Source organism: Cavia porcellus, unplaced genomic scaffold, assembly GCF_034190915.1.
Source record: "Cavia porcellus strain 051 isolate PalLab524CR breed Dunkin Hartley unplaced genomic scaffold, mCavPor4.1 scaffold_4, whole genome shotgun sequence".
Classification (NCBI taxonomy): domain Eukaryota; kingdom Metazoa; phylum Chordata; class Mammalia; order Rodentia; family Caviidae; genus Cavia; species Cavia porcellus.
Window position 1 is genome coordinate 99,836,991 of NW_026947487.1, and position 22,629 is coordinate 99,859,619.

Below are 22,629 nucleotides of genomic sequence, written 5' to 3' on the forward strand. Positions count from 1 at the left end.
CGCAAGTATCTGGCTCAGATAACGATAACAGGCCCTGGGGTAAGGGTGTGTGCGATGTCTTAGGTTAGTGACAACCCCTACCTCTTTCATGAACCCAGACCCCCACGTTCGAAAGAACCACAACCTTTGAATTGGTCCCATCCTTTATTCGCGTTCGCCTGTCTCTGTCCAGATGTCGACCTGTTAGGTGCGGCTGCAAGGGTTTGTAGCAGTACCCAGCTTGCGGCAGTAGCAGAAAGCGTTGAAGAAACGGCAGTAGCATGTAGCGCACGGGTCGCAACACGGCACCTGCTGCCCCAGGCAGGACTCCTGCAGCCTTACACAGCGGCGTGGGGTGCGGGGCTCGCGGTTCTGCGGGTCTAGCACCTGCATTGGCAGGAAAGCATGAATGTGAGCACAGGCCTCCAAAGGCAAGTTCTGGGACCTAATCTTCAATCCATTGAGAATGGTAGTACAGCCTGGTCTGCCGTCACGACTCCCCCCCCCCCCCCCCAAAAGGGAGACTGGAGGTGGGAAGAGTGGTACTAAATGCCCCTGCCTGACGCTTCACCCGTTTCCCTGAGCATTTACCTCTGCCAAAGCTTCAGCCTTCTGCAGCAGAGCCTCTTCTGCTTGTTCTGCAGTTGTCCTCTTCAGCGGAACATGCTGGCCTAGGCCTGGGGCAGGGGATGTGAGCAGGACCCTCCATGTACAAATTACCCATCTCCCAGGAGTAGAGTGTGAAGGGGGAAGGAGGGTTTATACCAGGCAGGCAAGTTTGTAGCCAGTGAGTGTCCAGGCCCCACCCAGCCCCACTCCTGCCCATACTCACCTGGAAAGTCTGGGAACAGAACCTGGTCAGGCCTTCTGATGCCCTCCAGGGGGGCCAACCCCATCTGGGCCCCCTGTGTTACAGGCAATGCCAGCAGCAGGGCACAACTCAGCAGCACTGTGTTCAGCATGGTCTGGCTCAGCAGGAAAACCCACCATTTAGACCCTCCTCATCCTTGGAATACCCTCTAGGTGCCCAAAGAGCACACCCACCCAGAGTAAAAGTCCCTGCCCAACCCGAGGACTTACCTCTGCTTGCCTGTGCTTGCCTAGAGAGTTCCTGGCAACCTGTGCCCCCACTTATATGGCAGAGTCTAGTGAAAGACCCACACGTGACTGCTCTCTGCAGCCACACATGAGGGGCCCTCACTGGAGAGTGGGGGCACACAGTTCAGGCTTCAATCCCTGGAGCCTGAACCTTTGGGTGCTCTATTAGAGGGTGCTTATCTCCCTCTGGAATGAGTCCTCAAGCAGCCAATTAAAGTTTGGGTTCTAGGCCCCCTAAATTTCCCCAGAACCCAAACTCAGAGCTTGGACCAGGCTGGAGCCATTAACAATAACAAGGCTAGCGGCCCTGGGAGCTTAATTTAATTTCTAGCCCCGGAAATGCTTACTTGGGTCCTGTGTGGGATGCTGTTTCCTTTGCTTCCAGGAACTTGGGTCAAGCAGGTGCCATGTTGCGACATTGAAGGGGTGATGGACCAGTGACTGTTGTGGGATTTCTTTGGAGAAAGAGGAGTGAGGAAGATGCCCACCTAGCCAAAAATAGGCTCTCCTGACTCTCTGACTGCATTCCTGGTCCTGCTTCCCCTCCCTTTTCTTTCTTCTGGCTCCTCTAAGACCCCCCACCCCTTTCCTGTTCCCCCAGCTCCTTTTTCACCTCAGTTTCCTAGAAACTGAGAAAGTAGAACGGACTGTTCCCTGGGTGGCCAAGCAGCTTCAGGGTAAAAAGCTTTCAGGCCGCCTGCCTCATTAGTGCTAATGGCTATTCCTTCCACCATGTATTGTCAGGCTTCTGCCTGTGATTGGTATCAATCAGCACAAATCTGCAATGAGAACTACCCATTTGTGGCTGGGAAAGGACACACAGGTCCCCAGTTGTCCCTGCCTTCCCTTGTATGGGGGAAGTGCCTCACCAGGAGGCACTCTGCACAGGGTGAGCTTGTGGCAAGCTTCTTCCACCGACAAGCACTAGTGTCCATTCTGGGATCCGGCTGCCATTGCACTCTCTCAAGATTGGCTCAAAATAACAATTTTTGGTTTTCAAAAGGTTATTTATAACTGCCTGGGTATGTATGTAAGGGATGACACCAAAGAATCAGGAAAGCTCTCCTTAGGACATCCAGCAAAAGTCCAGACCCCTTATCTCCCTAAGAATGGTGGTGACAGTTTAGTGATCCTCACCCAAAGCAGACCTAGTGTTGAGGCCTCTCTGGCCCTGGCATTAACATTTCCCAGAGGCTGTACCTCAGGCCCACTTCAAGACTTCCTTTTCTCTAGAGAGACACAGCATGAAGATATCAGGCCCTCAGTTGTGCTTCCATCCTGGTTGAGTCACTTGGAGCTCAGGAAAGGACCTTGTATGTGTACTTGTATATGAGGCACTTTCCCAAATCCTTATATCCTGGGCCCTATCCCTAGAGATTCTGGCTAAAGACAGAGGAAGCAAGGATTGCATGTGGGTTGGAAAGGTGCTCTGGGGAGTTGAGATAGGGACTCTGGGCCTTCTCAGTACTCATCCTAAGGATATCTTTTCAGATCTGGTCCAAGGCAGCCTCCTACTCCAGTGCTCGGTTGTCCTCATCTGGACACATGCACACAAGTGTATCTGCCCCACAGGTATTGGCAGACAGGGGTTAGGTCACTCACAGGGGCAGCCCATTACCCTGTTCAGGTCCAGTGGAGAAGACAGGCAAGAAAACCAATCATCAGAACATGATGACAGCCAAACACAGTGTTGCACACTTGTAGTCTTAGCTACTTGGAAGGTTGAGGCAGGAGGCTCACAAGTTTAAGACCAACCCCAGGCAACTTAATGAGGCCCTATCTCAAAATTTTAAAAATAAATAAATAAAAAGGACTGGAAATGTAGTTCAGTGCTCCTCATATTTAACCCCTAGTACTACAAAAAATAATGATAATTTACCTCGCCTGCAGATGGGGAGGAAGTTGATTAAGAAAGGCTTCCTGAAAGTGGGGAGGGAGACCTTCATCATGAAATTTGGATAGAACTTGAGGAGTGACAGGCAAGGGACAGTATAAATTCCTTGATCTCCTAACTGGTGTACTGTTTACTATGCTAACTAATTTTACTGCTTAACCCATGCTCTTCCCCATACTTGGTTCACTCAAGTGCCCCATCCTAGTCCACAATCAACAGACTCATTTCTGCTGTCTGGAGATGAGGAGACAATTACCCCCACCCAAGCGCTCCTCAGAGTTGGTTCCACCAGTGAGTCAACCAGCCCTCTCAGTACTCATCTCAGTACTCCCCCCTCCATTACTTGGTCCTCCTCCAACATCTGTAGCTACTGTTAACCGCTACTGTCAGATGTTGTGTGTATTGACTCAAACTGTATCCATAGGAGACCAAAATCACTCACATCAGTCATAAAGTCAAATAGAATCATCCAGAGGAGGAAATAAACATTTGTTTATATTATTTCCCACTTCAACCCACTTTGGCCCTTTCAGTGCAGTGTCACCCAACTATCCTACCCACTAAAATGAGTTTCTTGTCGTAGCTTCCTATGCATATGTATACGCGTAGTTAAATCTGTGTTGGTTTGATTTACCAATTCTATTACAATTAAAAATTTCTGCCTATCATATTCTGTTTTCCGTGGTGTTATGGCTTGAATATGGTTAATTGTGTCTTTCCAAGCCATGCGATTAAAATCTTAATTTTAATTAAAGCCTCCCCCCACTCAAAAAATAAAAAAAAATTAAAAAATCTTACTTCTCAGGGTGGCAGTATTGGGAGATGGAGGATTCTTTAAGAGGTGGGAGGTCCCTAGGTCATGGGGAACTAACTACCTTCTCTGGAGACCCTTTGAGTTCTTGCCCAGAGGGTTGTTGTAAAAGTAACAAGCCCAGGGGCTGGGGATTTAGCTCAGCGGCATAAGCGCCTGCCTTGCAAGCAGGCAGTCGGTGAGTTTGATCCTGGGTACCGATAAAAAAGACCAAAAAAAAAAAAAAATCAGACCCTCCCTGGCCACCCCTCCATCTCATCACTAGAGCACTTGACTCAACCTGAAATCACTTTAGTCATGTGTCTGGCGCCTGCTCCCCACACCCTCCTCAACGCTCTCTGGGCTCTGGAAGTCGGCCGCATCTGTTCTCAGCCCTTCGCTGGCCAGGCGCCTGGCACACAGTGTGCTCTCAGGGCAGATCTGTGAGGCTGACAAAAGCTAAAGGAAGCCCCGCGTTCTAGTGGGTCCTTGGAGCCCAGGCTGCAGGGGCCGAGGGGATCCTCAAGCCAGGTCAGGCAGCAGCATCCGCGAGACCCCATGGCTCAGGCCAGGCTCCTGAACGCGGCAGCGGCTCCTCACCTGCGCGTGGTGGCGGCCGTGCCAGATTGGCCCTACCAAGGTCAGCTAGTAGTTCGGCCCCGCGCCTGGCTGTCCACCCTCCCCGGGGCAGATGCGCTTCAGACTGTCACGGCAGAAAAGATCCCCGGGACCGGGAGACGGTGCGTCCCGAAGCGGGACCCCATCCCGGATGGAGGTTGGGCAGGGTAGTCCTCCCTCTCCAGGTCGGGTGGGATGGCTGAGCGGATGAGTGAGTTTGATCCCCGGTACCCATAAAAATGGAAAAGATAAAAAAAAAAAAAAAAAAGTAACAAGCCCAGCCCCATCTAGACCACTCTCCTTCCTGTTGGAGATGTGGTCACTTGATATCACTGGAGTAGCTAGCATCTATATTGTCTTTTGGACTCTCAGCCTCCCAAACCGAGCTTAAAAACCTAATTTTTTTTTCATAAATAGCCTGTATTTTTATTTTTACCTTTTCTAGCAACTTAAGATGCAATCGCTGATCCCAGCATTTCCTTCTTGGTAAACAGTTGCGTGTTTCCAGGTCTATAAAAGAGCCCCATTAGAGCCTGTTTCCTCAGTAAATGATTGAGGTGATTTTACTGGACAGGAACCAGCCTGATGTTTATTTCAATTTTTATTTTTTATTAATAGATGTTTGTAGTACATAATGTACTACATGTAGTACTCATGGGGAGTTGGAACGTGTACATAACACATCTCAGTTCTTCCTGTTTTCCCTTCCCTCCACTCCCCTCTCCATTACTTGGTCCTCTTCCTTTTTGCAAAACTCTCTCCTTATTTCCTATTATCTTAGCAGAATGACCTTCAGAAATATTCTAGATTTGGCCCCCAAATGTAGCTGTAGAAAAAAAAAATATTCTGGATGTTCTGCTTGAAAAATATGGGAGAACTCAGGGGTGCAGTGTCTACCTAGTGAGGGTGGGGCCTAACTCCAGGGAGGAGAAAGGGGAGAGGGTGTGCGCTTTGTGCCAGGGACCTCTGCATGAAGACAGAGAAGTCTGAATGAATCCCACCCTTCTTCTTTTTCCTCACGCACTATATTTCGTATCCCCAGCTTGCTGTTGTCACTTTGTCCCATGGTAGTATTGGGCACACAGTATACATTTTCTTTAATCTGCACTTTTAAGATTTGTACACCCATCATTGAACAAAACTGTTTGCAGTCTCACTGTTTGAAAGTCCCCTCTATATGCTTTAATTTTGTAACTTGAACAACTATTTCTAAGATGACAATATGTCATTAACTAGTGATTTCCTACTGTTTATTTTTTCTGAAATTCTGTATAACTTGTACCCTTTTTCTGTTTTTTTTCTCCTTAAATAAAATTAAAAAAAAAAAATTTGTACACTCTAGGTTTAATCCCTAGCATTGCAAGGAAGAAAAAAAGAATGAAAGAAAGAAGATAATTTTGTGTTGCACTTTAAGAACATTATTTTTCAGGGCTGGGGGTTTAGCTCAGCGGCATAAGCGCCTGCCTTCTTGAAAGCAGGCAGTCGTGAGTTCGATCCCTGGTAGATAAAAAGGAAAAAGACAAAAAAAAAAAAAAAAAAAAAGAACGTTATTTTTCTTTATTAGAGGTTCATAAAATAATGGAATGTCTAACAATAAACCACATTTCAGAATTTATGATGTAGATATATTAAAGAACTCCATCCTCAAAGGGAGGTAGGTACTCCTTGCCTTCTCCACTAGGGACGTACTGAGGCTGTTGTTTCCCACCATTGGATTTAAAGACCTTTGTTAGTCCCTAACAAAGACCATTGTTAGGCCCCCATTCAAGGGGAGACCTGTTAAGAAAACAGAATCAAAGGAGTGACATTGGTTGCAATGAATGAAAAGCTTGATTTATACTCTCATAAAAATAATTTATTGGCTCAGATAACTGAAAAAGTCCAAAAGTAAGGCTGATTTCAGATGAGATTTGATGTAATACTTTTTTTTTTCCTGTACTGGGTACTGAATCTAAGGCCCTCACACTGAGCTATATCTTCAGTCCTTTTGTTTTTTTTATTCTAAGATAAGGTCTCACAAGCTGTACATGGTGGCACATGCCTGTAATCCCAGCACTTGGAAGGCTGAGGCAGGAGGGTTACCTCAAATTCAAGGCCAACCTGGACTACATAGCAAGACTGTCTCAAACACACACACACACACACACACACACACACACACACACACACACATATACACACACACACCAGGGTTTTATTAAACTGCCCAGCTTGAGCTCAACCTTGTAACCATCTTGTCTCAGCCTCCCAAAGTATTGTGATTGATAGGGGACCTCCAAATGATATAAGGAAAATAACTCCCAACTTGCTAGATGTCAGATACACCAAGCTTGTATTCCCCAAAACTGAAGAATGAATTCTAAGCAACAACAGAAGTTGAGTAGGAAATTTTACTGAAAGAGAGACAGCTCTGGACAGATAATGTTGCAGGCAGCTGAGTTGGTTAGAAAGATTATAGGCAGACAGGGCTAGGTTCTCAAAGGAGCCAGTGCTAAAGCCCAGATACCTTGCAACTGTGGGGGCAACAGATACCTGCTGTGGGCCAAGCCTCAAGACAAAAGATCAAACAAATGCATCCACATCCTAAAGACTGATATTCTAAATAGTTCCCTATCACTCTGAGGAAGCCAGACTTCGCCTTTCCAGCTCCCTAGAGAACAGTCACAGCTCTCTTAGGATGTCTGCTTTCTTCTACGTGACTTGCTTCCTTATTTGTCCCCAATTTAATCAATTTTACCTGAACTACTAATCTTATTGGCTAACGATAGTTATATCCCACTTTATCGGTTCCCATCTGCCTTGTGAGTTCCCAATTTTCCCCCACCTTGAACCCGTGTCTCCCTATGATTTTGCTCTATAAAAATCCTTGGAAAAGACAGAGTCTTTGGCAACACGCTCGGGACCCCTTCTGTCTCTCTCTCAGACAGAAGCTTCCTTTTCAATAAATATATCTACTCTTAACTTCCATTGTTCCTAAAATTCATTCTTCGATTTTAGAGAACATGAACTCCGTGGACACAGTAGGTTGGAAGTTTCATTCCCCAGTATCAATAGGAAGAGACCCAAGTGGGTTGCCATGGACCCCACTTTCCAGAGGAAGTTTTAGAGAACAAAATCATGAGGTGGGTACAATATTACAAGGTGGGTATAACATAAAACAAAACTATAATCAACCAATAAGATTACAAGTATAGCTGCTTAGGTAATGTTGATCCAAGGGGAAAGCAGATCACATAGCAAGTGTACTTGGAAAGAACAAGGACCATTTTTGGAAGAGATGAGTCAAAAGGTCCTGCTCACCCATTTGGGTGACTGATGTCTATCTAGACTTTGTTGATTCCAATTATAGTATATTGCTTATCCCTCAGGAAGGCATGTAGGCCTGACTGTTCCATCTTTATCTTGAGGCCTGGCCTCAATGGATGCACCACCAGCCACAGTTGTAATGTGTTCTCCTCTTCTGCACTGACTCCCTAAAGGACCTAGCCCTGTCTGACTGCCTGTAATATTTCCACCTAATTTAGCTGTCTATAATAGGATCATAGGCACATGTCACCATGCCTGGTTTCTAAAACCTCTGGCCTTGTAAGCACTTAGGGAGACAAATACATCTGGGTGCCTTTCTAGTGCCCATTTCCAGTTTCATTTGGAGCACTGGCCAAACATACTAACTTTCTTGGAATCTCTAAGATTCATAGTGTCTGTGGAATATATTTGTGACCCATGAGCCTAATGCTGAGGACTTCTGGGAAAGTTTGGGTTCCCTGAAGAGGTATTTAAGTAAGTTCATAAAGATAGAGGAAAAGGAAAAAGTAACTTCAAGGACAGTTTTTGCAGTTGTTTATGATGAAAATCCTAATGGGTATCATGGTTCCTAGCATCATAACTCCTAACCCCCACTATCCCACACTCAGCTTCCTGGTTCCAGGCCTTAAGAATTCAGTCCACTTTTGCCCTCTTTGAAATCAAGTAACAGCGAAAGTTCCGTGAGTCTTCCCGGGAAACCCAGAACGAACCTATGCCTGAGAGTTGGCAAAGGGAACCTCCATCTCTTGGCATGTTTTTAACTCTTGAAAGTATAGCCTCTTATTGTTTTGGAAAAGAGAAATGGAATAAGGCCTGATGATTCAACCCTGGATGAGAGTGATTCTCCGTAGGATGAGAGCCCTGAACTATAGTGCAGGGCAGAAGCCCCTCAGAGAACTTTACCTGAAGTTGGAGAAAACTTGACTAGATCTACTGTAGTCCCCTCCCATGCCTCCTGAGATTTGTGAGGACAGAGCCAGCTCCTGGCACTTGTAACTGACCTCTAGAGTGAGCTTGAAAAGGCCTGGGCATTTTTTAGGTAGCCACTAGCTGTAGATGCTCCATCAGAGAACACTGAAGAGGTCAGGCCCAGGATAGCACAGGGGCCAGTGAACCTGTTTCAAGTGTGTTTAAATATGTGGATTCCAAAAGTGTGATGTTCATACCAGCAGCAGAAGACCAGCCTAGAAAATTATGAGACTGTCAATTTGGCCTTCCTAAGATTTTGTAAATCATAAGTTCCCTGGTTTGGGCACAGCTGCCACAAATGATTTTTTTTTTATTTTGTTTGCTTGTTTGTTTGTTGAAACTGAGTCTCACTATGTAGGCTAGTCTTGAACTTGCTGTGTAGTCCAGGCTGGCTCAAGATCCTCCTGGAACTCAAGATCCTCCCGCCTCATCCTCCTGAATTCTGAGATTACAGTCATGTGTCATCATACCTGTCCATGGCCTATTATAAACCAGGCTTCATAACAGGAGGCAAGCAGTGAGCAAATACAAGAAGTTTCACCTATATTTACAACTGCACTCCATCATTCAACTTGCCACCTCATGTCCGATCAGCAGTGGCATTAGGTTCTCATAGGAACAAGAACCAAACTGTGAACTACATACGTGAGAGATGTGCATTGTGTGCCCCTTGGAGAATCTAATGCCTGATGATCTGAAGTGGTGATGCCAGTGCTATGAAGCATCTGCAAAGGCAATATTAGCAGAGAGTTTGGCTGCACAGAGACCATAATAAATCAATTGCTTGCAGAATCACATCAAAACCCTATCAGTGAGTGGCAAGTGACAAACTATCTGGTGATGGGCTTTAGAGTGGCAACTTGATATTCAGTTTTACAGCTGAGTCTAGTGGTGAGCTTTAAGTTAGAATCTGACACTTATTCTACTCTGTACACCCAATAGTTTACTTACCACTTCCATCTGTACCTTTTTCTTGCACTGTGCAGTCATAGTTTTGGTAAGCCTGAAAACTAGCCCTAGTTAATGAGTAAAAAACAAGTATCACCAGAAAGCTGCTTTGAAAAGGGAGAAAGACCCAATAATGAGACAGCCAAAGACTCTAATAATGCCAACAGAAAGGAAGCTATATTTGAAAGAGAATACAAAAGAAAGACAGAAAGAAAGAAAGAAAGAAAGAAAGAAAGAAAGAAAAGAAAGAAAGAAAGAAAGAAAAAAAAAGAGAGAAAGAGAAGGCCAACAGTCCTACTTAAGTTACAGGTTGATTGCAACAAGTGAGCTACATTCTCCAAGCTTGCTCTGAATAATGTGTGGTGACCTGTTATCTAGTAAAGCAATGAAACCTTTAGAACTGCTTCATCATGTGGAGACCAGGTACCAGCCAACTCTGCAGAATTAACCAAAGTTGGAGGGGGTCCAGATACTGAACTCTACACCTTCAGGGTCTGAATGCCACCCACCAGTCACTCAGGCTCAAGAGATGACACTTATGTGTATGCCCCAGAGATTCCTGTGTAAGGATCTGCCCCTCCTCCAACTCATCATCTCTTCTGGAGCAACCCCTCCTTTTTCCAGAGCTCCCCACATCCTCAGGGACTGGTTCCCCAGGTTTTACTATGTGCCTCTTCCATCTAGAGCCTGAACCCCAGGACTTGATCCTCCAAACTCCCTTAGGTAACCATCTTGGGCAACTTCACCCAATGATAATATGTGCTCCTCTTGCTATTGATACCCCTTAAAAAATGGAATTCAATATAGCTTTGTCAGACTTTCTGAGAACTCAGATGTTCTCAGATTCCAGCAAGGCTATAGTGTTGGGGACCTGATCTTGGCCCGCGGATCAATCCGTGGGGTATATACCTGGAGGGGGAATGGGGATGAAATAAAACAGGGGGGAGACAAAGAGAGATTGAAGCAAGTCGAGAGAATCCGATCAAGCCTCATTTATTCAGGAAGTGGTCACATCCTTTATGGGCCAAGGGCGGGCTGGTGGGACAGGAATAGGCTACGGGGTGGTTTCTGATGGGTCATCGTCACGTCCGGGTATGTGACGTAAGCAGGAGAGGATTATGGTTAATGTAGGCAGGTGCATCATATGCCCATTGGAGAGGGAAGCGGGGAGGCAGCAATGGGGCGGTCGCACCGCTCCCTACATCTCCTCCCTTTCTATATTATTTAATCAGGAGTATGGAAGGCCCTGTGAGGACAGCGCCTGTCTTAGGTCAAGGAACCTCATTACATGAACCCAACCAGACCTTACCCGTCATGAGCTTGCAGGACAGCAGTCTGTCCTGTGCCTGTCTTGGGTGGCCAATGGAGTAACATGTATGTCCTAGTTGCCCGTCTCTGGCTGCCTGTCCATTGCCTCAGGGTGGTTAAGTCGCATCATCATATGGACCACTCGTGGGAATTCCTTCCCGGTAGGTTTGTTGATCTGCCATCTCCAGCTGGTGATAGTGTACCTGAATGGGCTTTGCCATAAACGCGTCTATCTGGTTATTAATGAGCATCATAATCCTCTGAAAAATACAAGACTCACAGAAAGGAGAAGCAACAGGGCAGCTAGGGGACCCAAAAGGGGCGCTAGGTAAGGGAAAAGTCCCCACACACACACACATCAAGGAGAGGGAGTTAGCAGCCATTTGTTGTCGTCACTGTTGAAGCCATTCCTCTATTTCTTGGAGCTTGCCTCGCACAACACCGGACTGATTGACATAGAAGCAACATTTTTCCTGTAAGGCAAGACAGATTTCCCCCTGCTCTGCCGTGAGCAGGTCTAGCCCTCGTCTGTTTTATAAGACGACCTCTGCCAGTGAGTCTAATTGATTTTGGAGAGTTTTTATCGTAAAGGATAAGGCTTGAACATCTTTAGACAACTGGTTGGACAGGTCAGTATATTAGTCTAAGGCAATGGCGAGGCCAGCAGTACCCGTGGCTTCAGCACCAGTGATGCCCATTCCCACCAAAAGCGGGATCAGTGTTATCGCTTGTTTTTGGTGGCCAGCAATGTAATCAAGTATTGGCACCAGGACAGGTTGGTCACCTGAGACAATATCTATGTCGGGCAGGAGGGAAGCAGTTATGCATGTACCTGTCCAGTTGGCTGGAATATAGGTATAGGCCCTATTATTACCGCAGACAAAAATGTGTCCTGTCGGCGGGCACAGGGGGCCTGTATGATTGACAAATTGAACACAGGCGGTGGACAGGAGATGGCCCATATCTATAATGGTAGAATCATTTTGGAGAGAGCCCTGTAGGTAGGTCATGGATATGTTGGGTGTTATTAATGGCTGGACTAGAAATGATTGGGAAGGTCTACAGGTAAAATTATGTGGATCACGAGAGGGGTCAATTGTTGAGCTGAAGGGGATGGCTAAGGGCATAGGAGTGCCTAAGCCGTGCACAACCAGCAGTCTTGCGCTAACACAGGGTTAGTGAGGTTAAGTACATGGTGAGTAGCTGAAAGAATATCATAAGTTTGTGTGTCTAAATCCACACCCCGTGATTTGGGGAGAGCTAACGGGTGGTAATTGATCTTTGGGAATAGACTGTCTTCTATTTCTTTTAGTTTTTTCTCAACATAAAGTTCTCTCATTTTGTCTTGAGGACCTCCACCATCTGAGACATGGCTTGGAGCCCTCTTATACCAACAGACCAGCTTGTTGATTTCACCTTTGCAGGAGGTATATATGGGGCTTCACAATATAGAGGGGTTGAGGCCCCAATCGCCTCCAGCTGCTGCCATTTTTATTGTAAGTATGGCTGTAAAATAAGTGGCATTATCTCATGTGGGGCTCAAACCCGCGACCCTGAGATTAACAGTCTCATGCTCTACCGACTGAGCTAGCTGGGCGCAGGCGCCATTTTAAGGGAGCCACAAGGCTTGCCAGAGGCAGGCGCCATCTTAGGGGCACTATAAGGCTGTGTAGCTCGGAGGGCCTGCAATTGAGTTGAAAGATTTTGGCATTCTTTTTCTAGCTGTATCTGTTTTAAAAGATCACTTTTTCTTTGTTCTAATTCCGCTAGCATGTTAGAAGGTTGAGGACAGACACTAAGTGCATCATCATAGTCAGGGGGCGGCTTAATGGCAGCCGCTGCCGCAACAGGGTCAGGGTGGCATGTAGAGGCTTGTTGTGTTAGTTGTTCCCAGTCGACCTCTTGAATGTCAGAGAGGTTGGGGTATAAAGACTTATATGAATCCCCAATTGGCCGCAGAGGCATGGGGGGGGGTGGCGGGCCGCCATCTTGGAACCTGTTGATCATGCCAACAGGGGGAAGTGGTGGCAGATCGCCATCTTGGAGGACCTCTAACAGGTCGTCAGCCTCTGCATCTGAGAGGTCAGAGGCTTCAGATTTTTCTGAGGACGGTTTTGGGGTAGAATTAGCGGAGTCGCGCAGGGCAGCCTCATCTTGTGTGACCGTCTCCTCAATCTGAGGATCTGCATGCTGCTGGGTCAGCAGCTCTGAGATTAAATTCCAGTATGCAAAGGTGGTCACCAGAAACTTTTCAGGACCGAAGACCCTATAATAATCTTTTAGAGCATCTCCTACTCTTTTCCACCTCTTGGTATCTATAGAGCCCTCTAGGGGGAACCAAGGGCAAACTTTATGGATAAACTGAAAATACTGCAACAATTCTTTTGTTCTAACCCTTACCCTCTTGTCTTTAATGCCTTGCTAAGGCCTCTCACGAACAATTTATGTTCGCTCAATGCTTGACCCATGTCCAGGAAAGGGAATGGAGTTGCCATTCATTCACTGTGACTCGGGCAGCACATTGGGCAGTCGTCCGCGCAGGCCTCCGTCCTTGATTCAATGTGCTTCCACTTTTAGCTGACGTTCTCGAATGGCTTCCTCGTTGACTCCCCCGTGCCAGGAGCCCTCACGCTGGGCGCCACTTGATCCGGCCCACGGATCAATCCGTGGGGTATATACCTGGAGGGGGAACGGGGATGAAATAAAACAGGGGGGAGACAAAGAGATTGAAGCAAGTCGAGAGAATCCGATCAAGGCTCATTTATTCAGGAAGTGGTCGCATCCTTTATGGGCCAAGAGTGGGCTGGTGGGATAGGAAGAGGCTACGGGGTGGTTTCTGATGGGTCATCATCACATCTGGGTATGTGATGTAAGCAGGAGAGGATTATGGTTAATGTAGGCAGGTGCATCATATGCCCATAGGAGAGGGAGGCGGGGAGGCAGCAATGGGGTGGTTGCACCGCTCCCTACAGGGACCAGAAAACTGACCCTCATAATTTTCTTTGAGGCTTATCTTGGAATGACCCATCCTAATATTCAGGGTGAATGCTGGCCCATAGGATGCTTTTCTCACATTAGGCCAGAGTTTGGCACCAGGTCAAGGAGTTCGGGAGAGTCTGGAAGAATAAGCTGAGAAGGGCTGCAGCCAACCCAGAGATGTCTTAGATGCAGCCAAAAGCCCCAGGTCCTCTATCTTACTACAAGTGATAAGATGCCACTGTAATTCAAACCCAGAATTTTTTTTCATAAAACCGGCAATGCTGCAAAGGTTGAAGATGGAAGCTTGTGTCCAACTTGGTTCTTTCCAAGAATGGATCCTAGAAGATTTCCTCAGCAGCAAACCGAAGGCCTGGGGCAGGAAAGGGAGTAAAAAAAGAAGGAAAATGGTCTAGCAGTTAATATTCTCAACATCTAGCAACAAAATTGATAAGATTTTCATCCTACTAAAAGTTCTACATGGCTCAACAGGGAGCAGGTTCTGGGCAATTAGAACCAGAATCCTTCTCCTCCCTGGCTCTGCCCTTGTCCCCTCTCCTACCTGAGGTCTCTGGGAATGGAGGACGAGCAGCAGCCCAAGGGCAGTGTCTAGTATGGGCCAGCATCTGGAGGGGATGTGACTCACCTGGCCAAGAAGCTAAGGGGTCCCTTGACGTTGGTCTGCATGTTGGCTGCCATCTCCATGTCTGCCAGGCATGAGACTGTCACTAGCACAGCATTGTTGATGACCAGGATTAAGTCTTCACCTCTCAGAAGCTCCCTCACCCCACTCTCAGCTAGCTAATTGGCTGCAAGGTCTGTGGAATCTTTGGAAACAAGGTAGAACTAGCTTTGGGACCCTGCCTGATCCTACCTTCCCTTATTCCTTAGGCTTCTACTTCTTGCTTGATAGCCCACTTCCTCTTGATGGTAACTTCTGGAACAGTATATTGATCCTAGGATAAAAAATGAAACCTTCATGGTTGGGAACTACTGCTTAAAGGGTCTCCCTTTTCACTACATCCTCCTTGCAATCAGCCGAAGATATCAGAGACTTTACGCCTTCATCTGTAGGCAGTGGGCCAGCCACAGTCTCTCCAGGGAAAGCTCATTTGGTTGAAATTCAGAATATGCAGGACTATTCCTGTGTAGAAGCCAGTTTAAAGAGGAGCAGGATATAAGTGTAAATCAGGTAGAAGCACCAGAGTAGAAACCATGTGGCTGAGTTATGAAAGTAACCATAGCAGGGAATCCAACCATAGGGACAGGAATGACATACTGTTGGATGTGCCTCAGCAAGTTGAAGAACCTGCAGACTTGGTTGCTGTTTCTCCAGAGGAGATACAATAACCCTGGGCTGCATGAGCCTTCACCCCAACTCAATCCCAGCCTGGCTCCTGTCAGCTTCTTACCTGTGCTTGGGGTACATAGGGGTTCTAGCACAAGGCAAACACCAGTTGAGTGACTGGGGCAGTGCTAGCAGCTGCTGTATGAGCTCTCACCCTAGGTCACAGTTGGCATTTGTCACTAGGGCACTCTTGAGGCTCTATTAGTACATGGGACTCTTTATGATCCATCTGTCTACCCATCTTACTGCCTGTGGCATCCTTAAATCTGTGTAGGTAGAAAAATTGATGGGTCTTTGTACTCCCAAGCAACCAATCTCTTTGCCATGGAAAATGGGAGTAAGGGAGAAAAGTCAGCATTTCCCAATAAGTCAACTAGCCAGCCTTCCTGGTAAGCTGTGCAAGCCATGCATGCTCCAAGGAGAGAATAGTCAGAGAGCTTCTCTTGTGAGCTGACCCCCTCTCTCCACCCTGCTCAAGCAACCAGATGGTTCCAAAGATAGCCTCAGCTGATAGTAACTAAGGTACATAAAGCAATTAAATGTTTATATTGTTTGGTTGATTATGCTGACCTGGGACCAACGGTCTGAGCATCTCTTGGGAGGATGATAGTATGCAATACATATATATAGGGGATTCTCTTCTATCTTGTCTTTGAAGTCAAACATTGTTTTCATGGTTCCTTTGTTCTGATTAATTGTTTTTGCTTTATTCAATATTTTATTTTGATTGGTTTTAGTGTGTTTTGTTTTTCGTTTGATTTTGTGTGCCTGATAGAAGGGACAACTATTGTGAAGATAACAAGATATACTATGGTAGCTATTACTGTTTTCCTGCTATCCTGCTTTGAAGTTCTATACCAGTTTTGCTGCATTGTTTTTGATTGCCTTTTTCTGTCTTGTTTTGTTGGATTTTTACTATCTTTAAAATAAAAAAAGAAAAGAAAATGGGGGTAAGTATGGCCAATAATTCAAAGGCAATACCCAAAGAGAAGTACAAAGTCTCTTGCTCTGAAACTGTGGAAAAAGTCTGTTCAAGAGGGATGACATGGCTCTTTTAATGGAGCAAAAAAAACCTCCCAGTGGCTTTTTGGAGGAGGGTTTACAGAAAACAGTGTTTAGGAAAGGGAGATTTGGAGTTTATACATTGGCCAAGAGGCATCGAAGCATGCACAAGGAGCCATCTTGAAAAGAGTCACAGAGGCTAGGCATGATAGCATATGCCTGTAATCTCAGAATTTGGGAGGCTGAGGCAGGAGAATCACCACAAATTCAAGCTCAGCCTGGGAAGCTTGGCAGTTTAGCAAGTTAGCAAGATCCTGTCTCAAAAAGGGGAGAAGTCTGGGGATGTACCTCATGTGAAGGTCGTTGGTTCAATTTCCAGTGCAGAACAGGATTAAGTGGGGAGAGACAGACAGACAGACAGACAGACAGACACACTTCACTGGAGTCTTTTCCTCACCAAAAGCATTTTTCACTTTGTCATTGTGAGGCTTCTGTTTTAGTCCTCTGGTTGCACCCATTGCCCAGATGCCATACCAGGGCCATCCTGGGTACAGCCTCTTGCAAATCTGTCTGCCTATTCTGTCCCCCATTTGCCTCTGTCTAGCTAAATCTTTGTGATGAAAGAAATCTGGTCTTTTCTTTATTTTTTGGGGGGGAGGGGAGGAGTGGATGCCCTTACACTGTTACATATGTGAAGCATGCAGTCTACCACTGAGCAACAACTGCAGCTCTCTTTTTTTTTTTCTTTTCTTCTTCCTCCTCTTTTTTCCTCCTTTTTCTCCTTCTCCTTGCAGTACTAGAAATTGAGCTTATTCACATTGGATAGATGGTTTAAAAAAAAGAAAGAAATTGAGCTTATGACTGCTACGTTATATTCCCAACCCTTTTTATTTTTATTTTGAGAAAGGATTACTAAATTGCCCAGGTTGGCCTAGAACATATGTTCTTCCTGTTCAACCTCCTGAGTAGCTGGGATTACAGGTGTGTGTCACTGAATCAGGATGCTGACCCATCTATTTTTATCCTTCATGACCCAGCCCCTCCACAGGATGAAAATAGCTAAATGTACTCACAGCCCAAAGGGAATGCCAGTGAGCATGGGTGTCTGTTGGACCCCACTACCTTTTTCTGAGTCTTGGAGATATGCTTAAAATTTCACAAGATATAGATGCACTGTTCAATGGAGCACCAAGAAGCTCTCCAGAGATTTTTAGTGTGTGAGGGTCTGCGCAAAGACTTATGGTATTGGGTAGAGAGACTTGGGACGCCTTCTGTGGGCAGGTGCAGTCAAAGAATGCATAAGGAGTCAGCTCAGAGTCAGTTCAGTCCAAATTACATGTAGCCCTGCAAGATTCTTTCCCTCTAGTTAGGGAGGATTCTTTCATCAGTCCTGCTGAACTTCCTCCCTGGCATCTGCCTCCCACTTTCATGCCCAGTACAGAATTATTGCACCATTGTCCAGGTGGTGTTTGTATCAACAGCTTATAGCTCTCAGCTCCCCTCTTATTTGCAGAATTTTCCTTGTCTTAAATAGATCCTCCTTTTTTAATAAACATCAGATGAACAAAATACTGACTGTGTATTAGAACTGAAGTAAATTCTCACCTGGAAGCAGAACAGGGAATTATAAGAACACAACCTAAACTAAAGACTCACTAGAACACCATCTAATGAGTCTTTCTGCAGAAAGGTATTTTCTTTCTCTCTCTCTCTCTCTCTCTCTTTCTCTCTCTCTCTCTCTCTCTGTCTCTTTCTGTCCCTTGGTCTGTCTCTCTGTCTCTGTCTCTGTCTCTGTCTCTGTCTCTGTCTCTGTCTCTGTCTCTGTCTTTATTAGAGATTGAACCCAGGGCTCCCTGCATGCTATACAAGCAATTTACTATTGATATACATCTCCAAGAAATTCTTCTTGCATGCATATTATTTGTCCTGCCTTCTCCAGAGGCAAGCCATGATAATTGTGGCCTGATGTTAACCAAGCAGCCTCTTTGCCTCATGGCAGGACCAGCTATATGGTTTAATTCACTCTCTGGATGTTCCATACTATCTGGCTGAAGCTTGACTCCAAATCAGAACAAATCCATTTCTAATGTTTCCATGATCTGTCTATTTTCTTCATGCCTCATCTATCAGAGCTCTCCTTCAGTAAATCACTTATCCAAAATAGGCAATAGCAGGAGGGGTCCTAGAAAGCAGACCCAAAAGAAAAAATTCTGGAACTAAGCACTTTGCTGATCCTAAGAGGAGAAGGACCTCATCTTCAACAGGAGGTGGCGTCTGAGAGCCACTGCAGGCTATTGCAGTGATGTGCTAAAACAGTAAACAAGGTCAAAATTCAGAAGTAAGATGTGCCTGTGACACGCTGGAGTATGAGGGAAGTTAGACACCTTGAATCAATTGTTTAGTATTATTGGCAAGTTGAAACAGAAAATTAAGTGTTTAAATCTATTAATCATCAGGGGGGAAAAGGAGGCAGTAAGAAGACACCTTGGCAGTAAGAAGACCTTCATGTCATGAAACTACAAGGTGGACAAAGCTGCACCAGCCGTAGGACTCATGTGTAGAATGGCAGAACTTCAGACAAGTCTGAGTTCTCAGTTTTGAAATCTATGGAGAAGCCCATTCCATTCCATAACAGGGGAAGGGTGGGATCCTTTGATTTGCTGCAGATATTTAGATAGATGAATTTGAAAACCCTGAACTCCAGGAATTCCTGACTCTGAACAATGTATGGGAATTAAGGGATGTAATTAACCTTGCCTGTGTTGGAGCAGGGTCGGGGCAGGGTGAACTGCTTGAAAACTACATATTGCCTTCTATCTAGGTTGGTTTCTTAAAGGACAATGCTCTCCTTTCTCACTCTTAGCCATGCCACCCCTCCTAACCAGCAGATCCATCTCTGGGGCCTGTCTCAGTTTTGCATGAAAGAGAAAACACTGACACTGGGAGGGGGAAATGGAAGAGAGAGGAAGCAGCTGCTGGAACTGGTGAGAACTGGAAAAGCAGACCAGGAATGGCTCTAGGGTGATACATGAAGACTAGGAATCTGGATAAAGAAGACTTTAGAGAGGTAAGGTCACTCTTCCAGGATGTAGGATTTCACACTCGGCGACAGTAGACAGTTCTAATACTGTAATGAGATTGCTCTTGGAAGCTTGGAAAATGTGCTGACCCATATTACTTAGTACACTCCCTCAAAATGCTAGGCAAGACAGTCAAGGGTGGTGCCACGTACCTGTAATTCCAGTATTCCAGTACTCAGGAGGCTGAGCCAGGAGGATTGCCTGGAGTTTGAAGTCAGCCTGAACATATAGCAAGACCCTATTTTAAAAAACAAAAGGAATTTTTGTTCTATATAATACTGGAATATTGATCAGCTATTACATCCTTCATGGGGGCCCAATATTTCCTGTGCCGATATGATGTGTGCAGATAAGAGCAACTCCAACAGCATGGAGAGCTCAGGGTGCCTCCTCTCTGTAATCCAGAAAAACTGTTACTGCCCTATTTCTCCTAGGACAAATGGGGATGGGATTATAGACTAGCAGAGGTCATGTAGGAGCTTTAACCTCAGGAGTACAAATTTATGATAAGAATTGGCCAGAATGGCAGCTGGGGGTTCATGTGTAAAGATCTTCCAGGATGAGAGATAGAATTTGGTTTTCTCAGGGGCTCAATACTTGAGCAGTCAACAAGACTACTGCTTAAAAGTTTTTTGTTTTGCTTTAGTTAGGTGAAGTGGTGCACACCAGTAATCCTAGCACTTTGGGAGGTTGAGGTAGGAGGATTATGAATTTGAGCACAGCCTGGGAAACAGTGATTTAGTGAGACACTGTTTCAAAATAAAAAAGGGCTGGAAATGTAGCTCAGTGTGAGGCTTTGAATTCAATTCCCAGTACCACACAAAAATGTTTTCTTTGTTCTATTTTTTTTTTTTTAGATGTCTTAGGATCAAAACTAGGGCCTCTACCACTGAAATACATTCTCTTGTTTTATTGTGTGTTTTGTTTTGGGAAACAATCAACTTCACCTGAGTTGGAGCAAAACAAAACAAAAAAATGTGTAAAAATTCGTATGTCTATAGGAGCATGAAAGAGGATCTTAAAGGAGGTTCTATTTTTTTCTTTATTTTAAAGAGAATAAAACCAAACAAAATAAAACAGAATAGAGCAATCAAAACAAAACAGTGAACACGCTACAGGACTTCAAAACAAGATAATAGGACATCAACAATAATTACCTTAATATATCTTGTTATCTTCACATACCTTCAGATATAATAAAATCAAACAAAACACAATAGAGTAAAACCAAACAAAACAGAACAATGAAAATGATCCATTGCTTCAAAACAAGTTAATAGGAAATTAATGATGGTTACCATCTTCCCTTTTTAGACACTTCCTCCCCTTTCACTTTCACAATATCTATTGTATATTTTGGATCCCACTAACTCTTTCAGCTTTTCGTACTAGGGAGACAACACATGTTCACCTGTGTGAATCCAAACCATTTCACTCACAAGCACGATCTCCAGTTGCATCCATTTACCTACCAGAGTCTCCTAATTATCCTATAGGGGAATAGCTTTCCATTATGTAAAAATGCCATATTCTTATCCATTGTGTTTGATGGGCAAGGTACCCCTTTTTTCTAGTTTCCTGTCGCAAGAAGCATTTCCCTCCTTTGACTTTCAGTCTATGAATTTCCTTTCCAGTTAAATGTTTCTTGTGTACCACATATTGATGGACTTTATTTCTTGATCCATTCTGCCTGTGTTTATTTTTATTGGTGAATTGAGGCCATCTACACTATTAGTTACGGTCAACATGCACTGGCTCATCTCTGCCATGCTATTTTCCTGCTGTTGGCTCTCTACTTTTCTCCTCCATTCAAATGTCTGCCTTGCTCAGACATCTCCCCCTGATGCTGTTTCTGGAACTGTAGTCATTTTTATCTCTCTCTAGAATGTCTTAAAGGAGGCTCTATAAAGGAATATGAAACATGATTATTTCTGGGTGGGACATTCCTGGGTGTGTTTTTCTTTTTTGAGGGATGTTTTTCTTACACCTTATTGTTATGTAAATTTTCAATTTGACAGTCAAATTGAAAAACATCTACTGAAACTGTATATACTGGGGCTGGGGATTTAGCTCAGCAGCATAAGCACCTGCCTTGCAAATACAAGGTCGTGAGTTTGATCCCCGGTACTGATAAAAATGAAAAAGACAAAAAAAAAAAAAAAAAAAAAAAAAAAGAAAGAAAAGAAAAGAAAAAGAAACTGTATATACCCACCACCCAGATCCTATCATTAAATACATGAGTCTGCTTGGTAAGTGTGAGGTGATTAGTTTGATTCCCAGTACTACAAAAACAAACTATATCCTTACTTATCACTTACCTATCTGTTCCTCTATGCTATTTGGGAAATTTTTTGTTTGTTTGTTTGCTTGTAGTGTGTGTGTGTGTGTGTCTGTCTGTCTGTCTGTCTGTGTCTGTGTGCGCACAGGTATGTGCATGTGTGTGCATGCCTGTGCGCACTGCTGGGGATTGAACGTAGGGCTTTTACGCTGAGCTACATCCCTATCCCTTTTTACTTCTTCAGACAGGGTCCTTCTATGTTGCTGTGCTCAGGTTGGGCTCTAACTTCTGGTCCTTTTGCCTCTCAAGCCACATATCACCACATCTGGCCTATTCCTGATGTCCTATAATGAGCACACTTTGCTTATTTTGTTTTGTCTTATGTATTTGTTTTGCAGTGCTGGGGATTGGAAATAGAGTTCTCATGCATGCTAAGCAGATGCTTTACCACTGAGCTACTGCCCCAGACCCACACTGCTTTGTGATAAGAAAAATAATTGTAATTGACAGAAAGTAAATGCACAACCCTTTGGGGCTGCATTTTCACTTCTGCTCCACTTCTACAATTTTCCCAGAGCCTCTCACTTGGTCCCCTCTGTTCAGGTTATGGCTCCACAGCTTAGTCCTCCTTTAGGGATACTGATCAGACTTCTGAAAAACTCGTCTATGCTGAATTATCCTAGACTGCTTCCTGGAGTCTGATTTGATTATAATACAGGAGATAGCAGACATCAGTCAAAACCATTCAGACACAGACACAGAACCCACAACCTTAATCACAGACAAAGAGAGAGAATAGCTGGTCATCAGCAGTCATAGTGTACAGAGAAACCCCTAGACTGCTGCACAACTCGTTTCCAGGTGGGCAGACTGAGCCCTGGGCCAAGGGTATCGAATCTCTCTATGAAAGATCACATTAGCCATAAGTATAATTCAGTAGTCAAAGTAGGGCTGGCTTTTAGGCCTGAAATCTGGGTAGCTGCGTTGGGCTCTCTGCTCAAAAGGGTCTTGTGATGATGTTCATGCTCTTCTGTC

At 45.0% G+C, this 22,629-nt stretch overlaps 1 protein-coding gene and 1 long non-coding RNA gene across 3 annotated transcripts in view; both read right to left on the reverse strand.

Annotated features, from left to right (window-relative positions):
- Nucleotides 1-140: 140 nt before the first annotated feature.
- On the reverse strand, nucleotides 141-6,714 carry Agrp (agouti related neuropeptide). 2 transcript variants are annotated; one of them, XM_063246745.1, is made up of 5 exons: nucleotides 4,816-6,714; nucleotides 1,425-1,532; nucleotides 812-944; nucleotides 571-656; nucleotides 141-366 (listed from the first exon to the last, which is right to left on the reverse strand). In XM_063246745.1, exons 2-5 carry the CDS (start codon nucleotides 1,494-1,496, stop codon nucleotides 184-186), a joined length of 474 nt encoding a protein of 157 aa, XP_063102815.1. In that variant the 5' UTR covers nucleotides 1,497-1,532; nucleotides 4,816-6,714; the 3' UTR covers nucleotides 141-183. The 2 variants fall into 2 exon arrangements, with proteins under 2 accessions (XP_063102815.1, XP_063102816.1); XM_063246746.1 differs by having other exon boundaries at nucleotides 1,425-1,565.
- Nucleotides 6,715-10,556: 3,842 nt separating this feature from the next.
- Nucleotides 10,557-22,629, reverse strand: part of LOC106028123 (uncharacterized) — a 40,817-nt gene continuing 28,744 nt past the window's right edge. Inside the window, exons 3-6 of the long non-coding RNA XR_001201731.2 lie at nucleotides 19,469-19,554; nucleotides 14,761-14,842; nucleotides 13,311-14,259; nucleotides 10,557-11,122 (exon numbers count right to left, since the gene is read on the reverse strand). This is a non-coding gene — a long non-coding RNA (uncharacterized LOC106028123). The remainder of the gene's footprint in view (nucleotides 11,123-13,310; nucleotides 14,260-14,760; nucleotides 14,843-19,468; nucleotides 19,555-22,629) is intronic.